Below are 15179 nucleotides of genomic sequence, written 5' to 3'. Positions count from 1 at the left end.
AGTTTGTTTGTCATTTAAAAATATAACACACTGAAAACCTTTCAAGTAGTATTACGTACCTCGATAAACTTGAAAGTAAAGGTCATATAAATAGCCATCCAATGAAATAACATAATGTTATTGTATTCTGTATTGATTAGTATTGATAATGCTAAAGAATCATAAAATTCACCTCATATTGGCATTATATACATTCTCTTATACAAATGCGATCTTGATAAAATAGAATAATTTCCTTTCCTTTCTTGTATTTTGTTTAGAATATTTACATGAAATGTTATTTCTATTTGTATATGTATATTTACTATTTGTGTTTTTATAATAGGAATTGTGCATATCTCAAGCACAATTCCAAGGAAATGACATGCCCTTAATATAATTTCTACAAAATGAAACTCCTAGTATGATTACATTAATGGCAAATATATAGTTCATAAAGTAATTACAATGGTTATTATGGAAAAATAAGCTATAAAAGTGCAAAATGCATAATGACATCTTGGCGATGTCTTATGCATTAAATACATTTGTTGCGTCTCTTTATATAACTGAAAGATTTTATTACATTATGGCATCTTGTTGCATTTTTTGCCGTCGTGATGGCGACTGAATGTCTGTTAAATGCTCTAGTGCTCATCTGGAAATGTCTTTTATCCAAGTTATCTTTTTCCCAATTCATTTTAAGATCCACCTCTATTTAACAATCTCATTAGGGAAAATTAAATAAATACAACATTCTCTTAATCAATAAAACTTTCAACGAGACCCTGTAATCTTGCTCAGATAAATCAGCAAACAAACTTAAATTATGATCTATGATAACCGTCTTCCCGACATTATACGTCTAGAAATAATTCAGTGTTTTATAGGAGTATGCTTTAATTTAAGACTTCAAATTATACCATGATTTTCCTGTTCTAGGTCTTAGGTGTAAGTTGGAGTATGATCGACAATATCAATTTGTTTACATTAAGATTTCACTGGTAATTGCCTGTCGGGTACATTCCGATAGTAAAATCCCCTCTAAAAATGACCGACATGACGAGTTGCCAAAACAAAACCATCTTACTGATTTCCCAGTACGGGGGGACACTGTAGTATAGGTGTGAGTGTAGGGGGACACTGTAGTATAGGTGTGAGTGTAGGGGGACACTGTAATATAGGTGTGAGTGTAGGGGGACACTGTAGTATAGGTGTGAGTGTAGGGGGACACTGTAGTATAGGTGTGAGTGTAGGGGGACACTGTAATATAGGTGTGAGTGTAGGGGGACACTGTAATATAGGTGTGAGTGTAGGGGGACACTGTAATATAGGTGTGAGTGTAGGGGGACACTGTAGTATAGGTGTGAGTGTAGGGGGACACTGTAGTATAGGTGTGAGTGTAGGGGGACACTGTAATATAGGTGTGAGTGTAGGGGGACACTGTAGTATAGGTGTGAGTGTAGGGGGACACTGTAGTATAGGTGTGAGTGTAGGGGGACACTGTAGTATAGGTGTGAGTGTAGGGGGACACTGTAGTATAGGTGTGAGTGTAGGGGGACACTGTAATATAGGTGTGAGTGTAGGGGGACACTGTAGTATAGGTGTGAGTGTAGGGGGACACTGTAGTATAGGTGTGAGTGTAGGGGGACACTGTAATATAGGTGTGAGTGTAGGGGGACACTGTAGTATAGGTGTGAGTGTAGGGGGACACTGTAGTATAGGTGTGAGTGTAGGGGGACACTGTAATATAGGTGTGAGTGTAGGGGGACACTGTAGTATAGGTGTGAGTGTAGGGGGACACTGTAGTATAGGTGTGAGTGTAGGGGGACACTGTAATATAGGTGTGAGTGTAGGGGGACACTGTAGTATAGGTGTGAGTGTAGGGGGACACTGTAATATAGGTGTGAGTGTAGGGGGACACTGTAATATAGGTGTGAGTGTAGGGGACACTGGTATAGGTGTGAGTGTAGGGGGACACTGTAGTATAGGTGTGAGTGTAGGGGGACACTGTAATATAGGTGTGAGTGTAGGGGGACACTGTAGTATAGGTGTGGAGTGTAGGGGGATAGCGTGTAACGTTAAACCTTTATTGGCACAGTGAACAATTATAAGAAAAATAATCTATTTCGTTAATAATTTTATATACGAAGTACATCTGTACTGGATAACAGGTGACACGGCCTTGATAGAAATGTCTTTGTTTAACATTTATACATTGTTGAATGTTCTGGTTATATTATAATATTTTTTATTTATATAACTATATAGGTTTGTCGGGAAAACATTTGTTTGACATTTACATTTGACATTTGAAACAGGGACGAATACCTGTGATATTTCCTGGAACTTTTTCTACCACATTTAACCAGAAGTCATAGATATAAAACCAGGAAAAGAGGACACGACAAATACAGCTAATATATTTCATTTTCTTTTAAATGCTTAGTCTTTATTTGAAATGATTTATATGATAAGGGTTATATTTAAGTTATGTTTTTGGATCAGTTGATCACAAAATGCTCAATGATCGTATAACGTCCTTTGTTCTTCATGAACTGAGATCCATTACTTTTTCAAAAAAGAATATCTACTCTTGACCAAAAGTTTATATATGGTTTCGGACCATTCTAAGTTGAATATTTATATTTTTATCAGAAACAATAAGGCATAGAACTTTGACAAATTTTATATTTTATCATTGCCTTGAAGTCCTCTATAAAGTTTTGAATGAGAAATGTATGCTCACCTGGACAAAGCAGTGTCAGACAACGATTGGCCTGCTGTCGGCTACAGAATCTACACGCGCGATCAGTGCAGATAAAGTTCAACAGGCACATCTCTATACAGTCAGTACATAACTTGAAATTTTACCTAAACTGTTTGTCCAGACAGATAGATGGACAAGTTCATTTAAGATATTTAGCAAAATATGGACGCATGCACATCTATATTAAAAACAAATTTCCCATTAATAATACTATTATAGTCCTTTACAATATGTAAATCATGTCCTCTCTAAATTGCTCGCGTTCAGTATTTTACTTGTTAAGAAAATGGTACGTCTTTTTCAAAGCTATAAAACGTACTAAGATATTTGTTATTTAGCATTGATTTATCTGTCAGATAGATTCTTTACATCTATCTTGCATCGGTGAAAAAAACAAGATATTCTTGTCCTGGCCGTTAGTATGAAATAGTGCGTTACATGAAATTAGTATTGTCAAAGTATATACGATCATTACATCTGGTGCCTGGACGCTGGGGACAGTGGCATTGATGTGTCATATAAAATAATGTATATGATGGTTTCCTAAATAACCAAGGCGTCTCTAAATAATGCTGTTATAAAGTCCTCAGTGTCTATACTGTTCCTATTAAATCATTTTTAGAGAAATATTTTTTTTTTAGAAATAAGCAGTGCACTTTGCTTTGCAAGAATATATTGATAAGTACTTGTAAAGAGTAACATATTTAGTCTTTTAATAAGTGGTTAATAGTAGATATTTCACTGTTAATCTATCGACGATGTGACTAAAATGACTTGTTAAAATACAAAATAAATATAAAGAAATTTAAAGACAATTTCATGTTAATCAAATTATTTTAGTGTTATACTTTCATTACTATAAGAATTTTCTATTATTTGAATCATTAACACCACTTTACATTCAGGGCATATACAGATCGCATGTTTATGCACAAACAAACAATAATACATTATTCACAGACAGAAAGAAATGTTACCTATGAAATATTCCACATCAACAATAATTACTGACATCAGATTTCCTCAAGATAAGGTAACTTATCAAGATAATACTGTACATTTATTCTCTCCGTACAAATGTAAACTCGCAAAAAATGTATTTATTTCTGTAAAATCTTCGTTTCAGGAATCCCTAAATGTACTTTGTAATTGTATGTACACTCCATATTATATTGCCTGGAGTTCGTCAGGGATCTATTCTGGGTCCCCTGTTATTCTTAATATACATTAAAGATATAATTGCCTTTTCAAATACAAATGTACGGAAACGTATAGCGACCACCACCCCTATATGATATATATCAAATGACATTTTTTATAGTATTATAGTATGTTTGTTATATGTAAATATAATTTGAGGAAAGAAATACATATTTAAAAAGATGTAAGTGTATTATTTTTTCATTATGTCAGAAAGTTAAAAGCAGTTTATCTTGCATTATAAGATAAAAAACGTACGATAGATTACGAAAAAATACGTATTATATATGATTTACAACAAAACTTGATTTAATTGCTTCCTTTATATATTGCGTGGGATTTTTCTGTCCTCATTATCAAATATAAACTGTAAAATATGTTATATTATAATAAAAACACCTCAAATATATATAACTAATACATATAAATGAACAGAAAAAACTCACATAAATTTTAATTCAGAAATATTAACAGCAGATTGAGTAAAAAATATATATTCAATATCAAATAACAATTAAAATATTGGTCAAATAGATATCATGTGTTAAATAAATTGTCTAAAATTCTGTTTTACTAACATTCAGAGGCGGAGGATATTACTAGATACATATTCCAGATCAAGTAAGTTTGTAAAAATTGGTTAGGTATATAATATGTAATAAATAAATTGTCAAAAAATCTGTTTTAACTAACATATAGGGGTGGTCGCTATACGTTTCCGTACAAATGCCATATGTCGATGGTGCAATTTAAACAGTATATTAATCCATCCAAATAAAACAAAATTCATGATATTATGTACGGAACACTAACTTTATGTATTGCAAAACGAAACAAAAATAGAAAATGTAAAAATACAAAAATTATTAGGTGTTTATATTGATAATAACTTGTCCTGGAATTACCAAATTGAAGCACTTTGTTCAAAACTTAACTCAAAAATAGCATTTTTGAGGCGTATATCTTATTATTTGACAGATGAAATGAAACAATTATTTTATAATGCATATATAATGTCGAACTTTGATTATTGCTGTACTGTTTGGAGCAAAAAAATTGTAAGGTCTTTAAATAAAATAGGTAAAAAACAAAACAAAAAAGAGTTGCAAGGATCATTTTAAACAAAACATCACGGATAAGAAATCAAGATATGCTGAAAGAACTTGGGTGGATGTCATTCAATGGACGATGCATTTTTTATACTGGAATTCTTGTAAATAAAGCTTATAATAACCTAGCCCCATCTTATATATCTGAAATTTTGACTTTTCCAGCTATTTTGACTTCACAATTTAAGGTCAGCATCACATAATGACATAGTTATACCTAAACACCGCACAAACTATGGTAAAAAGACTTTTTGTCACAATGGAGCAGATTGCCACCTAATATACGTTCACATCTTTTAAAAATATAAAGTTTAAGAAAACGTATCTTGCAGATGAAATAAATATCTTCATAACTCTGTCATTATGCATGTATATTTGTTAAAATATTTGTAAATGAAAATTGTATAAATGATATTAAATATATAAAAGGAGAGTTTGTCAAATAAAATTTATATGACAAAATCTTAATGGAATAGTTGTTATTGTTTTATGATGCTTTGTGTTTGTAATTCTATATATTGTTTAGAATCCACATTTAAAATTAAAATATGTTATTTGTTTTCTACAATGGTATATCTTCCTTTTTTAATTAAAGATATTATTATATTATTATGAATGTACATTTTAATACTTTGTGTGATTATATACAAGAGGTGTCTCAAAGTTCGCATAAAGATCTTTTATGAATAATATAACGCATTCTTTGCATTTTTAAGATCACATTATTGACCATTGAATTATCTAGCCACGTGGGAAAATTGTACTTTATCTGTACATTAAGAAAAAAAAATAATGTAGTGCACGTGCATGTCTCGCAATGTATTACAGTCAACATTAACTTCTCGTATTGTATATAAAGTATGCCCGTCTTCCGTGCAATATAGTGTACATTGCATGCAAAGTATATAAAGTGCACATGCATGTCTCACAGCATTTCGCTTACTTTACTGATTGAATTCATTATACAATTTATATACATGGATTGAAATGTATGTACACTTTAATACCTTCTTTCCTTGCATGATTCAAAGATATCAATACAATACCCCATTCAACAATTTATTTGAAGTGTCACAAACATATTTATTTGACTTGTAAATCAGTTTTTAGTGTATTTCATAGTAAATCGTATGTTTCTTCAAACACTCTAGTCTGCCATATTCTGTATTGATAAACTGGCATCATTCATTTTCTTATATAAATGCAAATGACTTTCACATAACATGAAGACATTTAGATTGAATATATGTCGATTGACGTATGCATAATTATGGGATATAACCATAGATATTTTACAAACTTCGATTAATTAAAAAAAACAATCTTTTGTTCGTTTGACATCCCAGAATTGCCAGCATTATTTGTTCTGATAATTTTACAAATAATTGTGATCTAGTCTTTTTTTTTACTGTTAGTTGTTATATTAGAAATATGAAAGGATAAAAGCAACTCGCCATATGCTCCTTCAGAACACATGCATGAAAAGACGTGTTTACAGAAGAAAATAGCATCAGAAAATCTTCTAATTTTGCTGTTACTTGTACAGAAATTCTGCACCCGTTTACACGTAGAATATTGCTTGAAACATGAATTTTGTCCAAAAACCAATATTGTTAGACAAATGCAAATATGTTATTCATAAGAAATGATATCGGCGTCTATGAATGCAAGAGTCTTGTTTGACTGGTTAGTAAATAATTCTGTTGCAATGCCTGTTACAGCAGGGGAATTCTTGTGTTTCATCAGGAATGGTTTTGAAGTGATGTATGCCAATCAAGCGTACGTATAAACACATGCTCTCCCCTCACATCACTGCTGCTTACATTTATGTTTATGGACTAGCTCAGTGTGTCGCAAGAAAACATCAATTAGTTTCCATTTGTTAAAGAGCGGAGAGACCACTACTTTTATATCTTGTTCTAAGCATAAGCACTGAAATATGTCGTATGTAAGAATGCCAGAAATTCCTTTCTGTTTTGCGCTGGGTCCTCGCTATGTCTGGATTTTGTACTGTTACTTAAAATCTTTAATCTGAATACATGTTTTTTGGACTTACACTGGAGTGTTTAAATCCAGTCTGTGTAAGTGATAAAAATTTGTATCAAGAATTCTCTTGTCACTTTTTGTTTTGATTTTGAAGTTAAAACATTTTTACACGTTTATCTGAAATAGATCTATAGAAATATTTATCGGAATAAGGTACCATGTTTAATCATTATAAAGTTCCAATCTAATTAAAGTTCAGATTTCTTTATTTCGTGCTGCCGTGTATTGTGTTATTTAGGAGCAGATTTGAACATTTTAAAATCTATGGTGATACATGGAATGATTAATTAAGAATTATCACGAGACATTCTGCTGATATATTAGATAACATTTAAGAGATTATAAGTGATCAATTCATAACTGATTGGATTTTATAGCTGGACCATATACTGGACGTCGTTTAAAGATAAAAACAGTAAGTCATTTATATATTTATGCAGACTTTCGTTAACTTCTTTTATAAGAAATTAAACATTTTATACAAGTTCATGTTATGATAAAGATAATTGATATTAATCTGGACTAAACTGTTCTTATTTCTTATTAATATGTTTAGCGATATGTTTATTTGCCCCGATGCTATAGAAACCGGTCGGCAATATATTAAATTGAGAACAATCAGTTAATGTCAGTTTTTCTTTTCTTTAGTATAATTTTCTTCTGCTGGCACTTTTTTTTATCACATATATATAATCTTTAAGACTTATCACGAGTATATAACAGTCACCAGCTGAATATTTTTGAAGAAAAACAAAACAAAAACAAAACAATGCACAACAAGCATTGAAAGCGCTACCGAAACAATTGAAAAATGTGGAGCTTATTTCATATGAGCCGTGTCACGACAAAACCAACATAGTGGGTTTGCGACCAGCATGGATCCAGACCAGCCTGCGCATCCGCTATCAGTTTCTCTACTTGTAATAGGGTTTGTAAGCTAACAGCATGGATCCTGATCAGACTGCGCGGATGCGCAGGCTGGTCTGGATGCATGCTGGTCGCAAACGCACTATGTTGGTTTTGTCATGGCGCGGCTCAGTTATATATATATATATTATATGCCATCAGTATGCTGTATTCTCGGTTATTTAAAAATATTATTCTAATAGAAACGTTAGCCGTTCTGTCACCTTGATAATCTTTCTAAACAAAATGATTTATCTTTATTTTCTTGTCTAGTTTTATATTAATGAGATTTGTGTCTTAAACTTCTGAGCAATTGAAACTTCAAATGTTGACTGTGATTTGTGGTGGAATAGAAGATCAGTTATTGTTAGATTTAGATGTGAAATGCTATGTTAAACTAAAGCTGATGGAGTTTCAAAATGTATAATGTGATTTAACGTTGAGTAAAGAGAAAGCTCCCTCCTGATATCTTTATTCCATTTATATCATCTCACCATATTAGCCACGATTTTATATTTTTAAAATTCCAACTGACCTTGTTTGTATGTCGTAACATATTCAGATACAACCCCTGGGGTATATTAACCTTGACATAAACTAATACAGAAAATTTTACATGTTGTTTCCTTTAACTCTCTGCTAGTCAAATCGTTAAATGAATAAGCTTGTCAGAGCCAATCTCTGTGAGATGTAAAATAACAGCAATCAATTTTCATTTGTTATTGACAGAAAGTGCTAGTATCCGTCTGAGAGTTTATACAATTTTCTCGTGCACGTTGTGTAATATTGCCGCAGGATGTACGAAATCTGACATTGGGTTTCAGGGGAGAATAGGTCTTACCTATATACTAGCTTTCTCAGAAAATATAACAGTTTTCATTATCCAACTTTACGTTCGTTTCTTTTACATCATAAACATAAAGTGTTGCAAACTCTTTTATTTTTCTTGGCACTTTGCTATGAAATGTATGTGCCTGGGGTTTGATGAAAAGTAACGTAGTGTTTTGACTGGAAAATGAATAAAAATATCATCGGGTGATCACACGTATATGTTATTACACAATTCTATTGTATATTTCGATGAAAGTGAAATTTGGAATAATTTTAAGTGATGATTCATTGAGTTATAAGGAATACAAATATATAAAACATATCTATATTCTCTCGGTACGATGTATTGTGTTTTGGAGGAGTTTTATATAGCATTTATCTATTAAGACATGTTTTTAAACATGTAATGTTTGCTCGGATATGATAATTTAAAATCATTTGAAAGCATGTATTTCTGTAAAATTAGTAAACAATATATGAAATAACTTTGTTATAGATAGATACTGTAGAACAATAACGACTTGAAAAAAGACATCAACATATTATCGTGGCAGGCTAGGTCAAACTCAAAAGTAAGTTTTTTTTCACACTTTTTTTTTTGCATTACATCTGCTTCTTATGCCAAATGTCTTTATGTGGCAATCTTATTTTAGCTCATCTCAGTTCAAATAACGAAATGTAGCTATAATTTTCTTATTTTAGTCTAAACAATCACTCAATGACCAAATCTGCAAAACTTATCTGGATTTCATTTTAATGGTTGGCACTGAAATAACACCGCAATGCATATTATTTTTCTATTTTTAATAAAGCAACGACAATTCTACATCCAACATAGCTTAATGATCTTGCTGACTAAAATTATTTGTAACAATTTGTAATATGATACTCATATAAGTTAACAGGATTTGTGAGAATATTTCTTAGACATGTATATATAGCACGTTTTATTCTTCGTTCTCCTCAATGAACATTTCCGATACTTATCTTAAGACATATTTCATACTGGCAAAATGCACCAAATTGATCTAAAACACGTGTTGAACTACTTCAAGTTTTTCTCTGCAGAGAAAGGAAAATTCTTATTCAACTTGTACAAGATTACATAACGGATAAGAATGAACCACCTAGGGGGTTACCATTTTATATATCATCTATAACAGATTTAAAATACAACAGAATCATCTACATCAGATTATATATCATTCTGTTTATTACAAGGGTTTGTAAAATACTCGTACACTTCCAAACGTATCATTGCTTCTGCTTTACACATAACTGAAATATCAAGTGTTTTTGAGAACGATTAAAATAAACCTTATAGAAATGTAACATTTTCTTGCTCTTATACAATGGCTTAGTGCTGCTAATTTAAACACACCATTTTTTCCAGTCATTTCGATTCTTTAGGAATGCTTTGAAATATATTTAATTTTCTTGCTTCCTGTATTTGTTTAAAATGTCGACAAATACAAAGGATGATTATAATTACAAAAATATAATGGTTGCATAGGAGAATATCATATTCCATTTAGACACTTTGTCGATTTAATCATGCTATATATAAAATTGGACATAAAAGTATTGAGATTTTGATTGGTTTATTCACATTGTATTTGGACTGATTGTGCACGAAAGAGAGGTAGTGATTGGCGACAGTTTAATACCATAAAGTGTCTCATAAGCTCTTCCATTTCTACAGAATCGATGATACTAGACTATCTTTAGAAAGATTAATGTCCTTGTTGTTTGCTATCTAAATGGTGATAATTCAATGACGTCATGTAAGATCTTTGACGTTATTTAAACAATTATTTTCCATAAGACATTTTTTTAATTAATGAAAAATTCTCCTCAACAACAACCTATGATTTCTTTCAGATCATTCCAGCAAAGCCACATTTTATTCGATTAGATCATTCCAGCAAAGCGACATTTTATTTGATTAGATCATTCAAGCAAAGCGACATTTTCTTTGATTAGATCATTCCAGCAAAGCGACATTTTATTCGATTAGATCATTCCAGCAAAGCGACATTTTATTTGATTAGATCATTCAAACAAAGCGACATTTTATTTGATTAGATCATTCCAGCAAAGCGACATTTTATTTGATTAGATCATATAAATAAATTGTATTTTGTACTTATTGTCAGTTATGTTTATAAAGCCATGTTAATTAACTACTGACTAATATTTTATCATACTCTGATCTGATGGAGTTATAACTTGGAACAGTGAAATAAAAATCAATAGGGAAGGAGGTAAAATACAAAATGTAGTATGTAAAATGTAGTTTGAAGAAAATACATGTCTGACAAATCTTATGTAGTTAACATATAATTGCGTGAAAACCTTATATTGATAATACCATGTACTTGCGCGGAATGACTTGCCAAATTGCCCTGGGTTTAAGAATAATAATTTGGCTCGAAATATTTCTCGAAATATCAAGGTTAGAGCCCGTCTACACCTATCCAAGTCTTGAATGCAAGTATCATATTCTCTTGTATTGGATAGTGTAGACACCCTACTTGAATGAGTTTTAAAGAGAAATTATGTGACATCCAAGAAGATAATTCCTTGCAAGAAAGTTAGAACACGTTCTATTTTTCTACAAGTTTTTGGCTGTCAAGACACTGATAACACCGGTTTGACACAAAACATGTGCCCGAAAGTTTGATAGTGCTGTTATTTTTATTATTTTCTGACTTTTTGTTGTTGATTCAGTGTACATGCCCTTTGAATTTCAGTGAATGATTACAATGTCTTGGTCAAAGGAACAAACCAATACGCTGATACACAGAAGAGCAGAAAAATAAATAAATAAAAATAATTTACATTGTAAAAAAATAAAAAAGAGCTCTTTTTCAAGTAGAGTCAAAATGGATTTAAAATGATCTTGTTCATTTAGTGAATAACTTTCATTAAATAAAATTAAATAAAGAATTTGCATCAAAATAATTTTTTGTCACATTTTTTCAATTTTAAAAAAGAATGAACCCATTTCATTTACTCCATTCTGTTTTAGCTAATTGCATCATTTTCCCGCTTTTTTCACATATTTTACAGAAACATGATAGTCTTGCAAAGACAAAGGTATAAATCCTGGGCTATCTTAATGAGACATTTCAGTAAAAATTGTGCCTGAAAAAATGTTGAAAGGGCCATTTATTTAGCTTATCTAAATGTGACATGTAAGAAACTTGAATAGGTGTAGACACGGCCTTAGAATAGCCTTACTTCCTCTAGTTCTCGTAGAGACGTAGATCTAAATATTAACAATCACTGACAGAAGAGATTTGTCAAAGGAAATATTTAGCTGTCGCTGATAAATAAATTGTATGTTTAGTACCATAGAATGATGTCATTTATTTCATATTTTAGTTTAAACGAACAATTTAATTTTTACTTATGTTAAAATGGAATGATCACAAAATGAAACATGAAGCAGTTTAACATTAAGCCATGCCGTGCTGCAAAATAATAACACATGTTTTCTTTCTGCTTGAGGTAAGCGGTGAAAAGTACAGGTAGATATTATCTCCGGTATTTTTTGTAATCTTCAATTATGCGATTTATTTACCACATAGGTGTATACATGAAATTATTATTATGGTTGTAAAGGTTATCTTAGTTTGAAATAAAATACAGGTATAAAAACACTAAACAGATACAATATCTGTGAATAATTATCAGCCCAATAGCTATTCCACCAGAAACACATAGAGTTTGTGTATATTAGAATATTATTTAAATCTAAGATATAGAAATATGTCACTATTGATAGTGGTATCATACATGTACTTTGTACGGTGTTCCGGTTAGACAGTCGTTACTTTTTATTTAGTCTGTACCCGCGATGCACGATGGTGAAATCGCGATGGTACGATGGTGAAAACGCGATGGTACGATGATGAAAACGCGATGATACAATGGTGAAATCGCGGTAGCACGATGGTGAAAACGCGGGTGAAAACGCGATGTAACATTGCGTTTTCACCATCGTACCATTGCGCTTTTTCACCTTCGTACCATCGCGTTTTCACCATTGTACCATCGCACCATCGTGCCAATGTGTTTTCATCATCGTACCATCGCGCTTTCGCCATCGTACCATGGCGACATCGCGATGTCACCATCGTACCATCGTTTTTTCACAATCGTACCATCGTGTTTTCATCATCGTGCCATCGTAACATCGAGTTTTCACCGTCGTACCATCGTGCATCGCGGGTAGGGAAGAAATAAAAAAATCACGATTGTCCTAACGGAACACCGTAAATTTGACATGAAACAGTTATAGTTAATGTCTTCTATTTTTAATTATTTACTGATAATATTATTTGTTGTGGAAATCACATGAATCCGAGCCTTTTAGATGGAATTGTTTTATAGTAAACCCTTTCTGTCTATGAGTATGATTTAGTAATTGTTCTATAACAGTGTTTATCGAACTTGATTAAAATAACTGTTGCATTTTTATCTGATATTGTTATGTTACCATACTGACTGATATGTATGGGCACTATTTCTCATAACTTATCACAGGATATGTAGACAATAAACATAAATAACGACAATAATTTTCAATTGCATAATATCAGATTGCAATCAAATGTCGTTCTTGGAAATTTCACTCTTGAAATGTTTTACTGATGAAGTTATCAGTTGAGGAAACTGAATGCAAATGAATCAGTGTTAAATACCAAACAAAATCTAGCCAATATTGCAATGACATCATTGCGAGAGGAGACTAGTTTCTGTGATCAGCTGAAGATCGTGAATACATGAAAGGATTATCATGTCTCTAGCCAGAAATCAATGTTCAATTATTAGACCATTCATGTGCATACAATAACGACAGTTATATAATGATTGTAAGTTAATCTCAAATTATATTGATCCCTATTAAACAAGTCAACATATTGAAATACATTAAATTGAATGCAATTTATACAAAGGTTTGTTGTCTTAATCTGTGGCGTTTCGAATTTCATTTAAATAAATCTCTTTATTTTATTAATTAGTTTATTTCAACTTGTTGAACACGATTTGTAGAAATTTCATTCGAACTACATTTTAACAAATTGTAAAATATTTTTGTTGTGACAACAACGATGTTTGATGAATTATTGTTAAATGTTTAAGCAATATATCAGCGACCCAAGTCATGAAAATTGTTAGCCGGTGCCAGGGATTGAGAAGGTGGTTTGCAATATTAGCCGATGTCATTCAAACCGAGCTTGCTAATTTCCATTTCGTCGTGCTTTAATATATTCACTTATTTCTGTATTTTTTCAAATATGTGCCTAACAACCTTCACCAGCGTTCAGAGTTTTATCCCAATTATTTCTTTTCCTTTTATCAAATGATAAAATTATAAATATTACATTCATAGTTTGTTGATATAACCATAAATAAGACATTTTTATACAAGCTGGCAGGTTAAAAAAGATATATGCATATACGATGAACTCTTATAGGCTGTATAAAGACCATAAAAGTTATTTGTTTCCTATATAAAAAAATAAATTAAATAAAAAATAAGCGATGCAGAAAAAGTTGTTGCAGTAGTTGTTCTTGTTTATGCATATTCGTGCACCATTCCTATTCAAATATACATGGTTATTTTTTAATTTGCCACTTTTATGATAATTTCACTTACAACGATTTATTGAGTTATAAATGTATCAAAGATTTAAAACCGTTAAGCGGAACAGACCAATATCTGCATTATATGTGCAAGAAAATGCCAAAGACCAAACGGTTTCTCTTTAATATGAAATATAAAAATAATCATACTATAGTTGTAAATTTTGATTTATATAACATTTAAACTGGCCGAATTTAAAAAAAAACATACGTTGTTCGCCTTGCTTAATCTTCTTTGAATCATTTTAGATTGATTCAGTTTCTATGGTAACCAAGGACATATGACATTATAAGCTGAATAATGACTCCAGAATAGCTATCAATATTCATGACCAGTCTTAGATAATCCGCGTTTATCTGCCATCTGTTGTCATATATATGGTAATACGAGATGAAGAAATGGCATTATAGTGCTAACTTCCTTCTAGTATAAAATACATGCTGGCACACATGCATATATACGGAAAGGTATAGCGACCACCCCTACATGTTATTTAAAACAGAATTTTTGACAATTCATTTAATACATATTACATACCTAACCAATTTTTTACAAACTTACTTGATCTGAAATATTTATCTAGTTATATCTACCGCCCCTGCATTTTGGTCAAAACAGAATTTAAGACAATTTATTGAACACACGATATATATCTGACCAATATTTACATTGTTATTTGATC

General features: G+C 31.4%; 2 protein-coding genes across 6 annotated transcripts in view; one reads left to right on the top strand and one right to left on the bottom strand.

The window, feature by feature from the left end:
* Nucleotides 1–1065: 1065 nt before the first annotated feature.
* On the bottom strand, nucleotides 1066–2819 carry LOC132749126 (uncharacterized). The gene is made up of 2 exons (XM_060738821.1): nucleotides 2729–2819; nucleotides 1066–2066 (listed from the first exon to the last, which is right to left on the bottom strand). Exons 1-2 carry the CDS (start codon nucleotides 2817–2819, stop codon nucleotides 1066–1068), a joined length of 1092 nt encoding a protein of 363 aa, XP_060594804.1.
* Nucleotides 2820–6929: 4110 nt separating this feature from the next.
* The window catches only part of LOC132749123 (rap1 GTPase-activating protein 1-like), a 230017-nt gene continuing 221767 nt past the window's right edge, over nucleotides 6930–15179 (top strand). For 2 of the 5 annotated variants that reach the window (XM_060738813.1, XM_060738811.1), the window contains exon 1: nucleotides 8763–9413. In XM_060738813.1, the coding sequence (XP_060594796.1) occupies nucleotide 9413 (1 nt within the window). In that variant the 5' untranslated portion in view covers nucleotides 8763–9412. Of the gene's footprint in view, nucleotides 7520–8762; nucleotides 9414–15179 lie in introns of those variants that run through there. The other 3 variants (XM_060738809.1, XM_060738808.1, XM_060738812.1) reach the window with 3 other exon arrangements.

This window comes from Ruditapes philippinarum, unplaced genomic scaffold (genome assembly GCF_026571515.1).
Source record: "Ruditapes philippinarum isolate M1 unplaced genomic scaffold, ASM2657151v2 ctg249_1_1_1_1, whole genome shotgun sequence".
Classification (NCBI taxonomy): Eukaryota; Metazoa; Mollusca; class Bivalvia; order Venerida; family Veneridae; genus Ruditapes; species Ruditapes philippinarum.
Note: the sequence above shows the minus strand (reverse complement) of the source record. Positions and strands in the feature narration are given on the sequence as shown.

Bases quoted from the DNA above. Each gene is read 5' to 3' on its own strand.
- LOC132749126 (XM_060738821.1), bottom strand. From the start codon at position 2,819: ATGTGCCTGTTGAACTTTATCTGCACTGATCGCGCGTGTAGATTCTGT. The intron at 2,067-2,728 runs GTGAGCATACAT...GTGCCAATAAAG, and splicing joins TCTGACACTGCTTTGTCCAG to GTTTAACGTTACACGCTATC.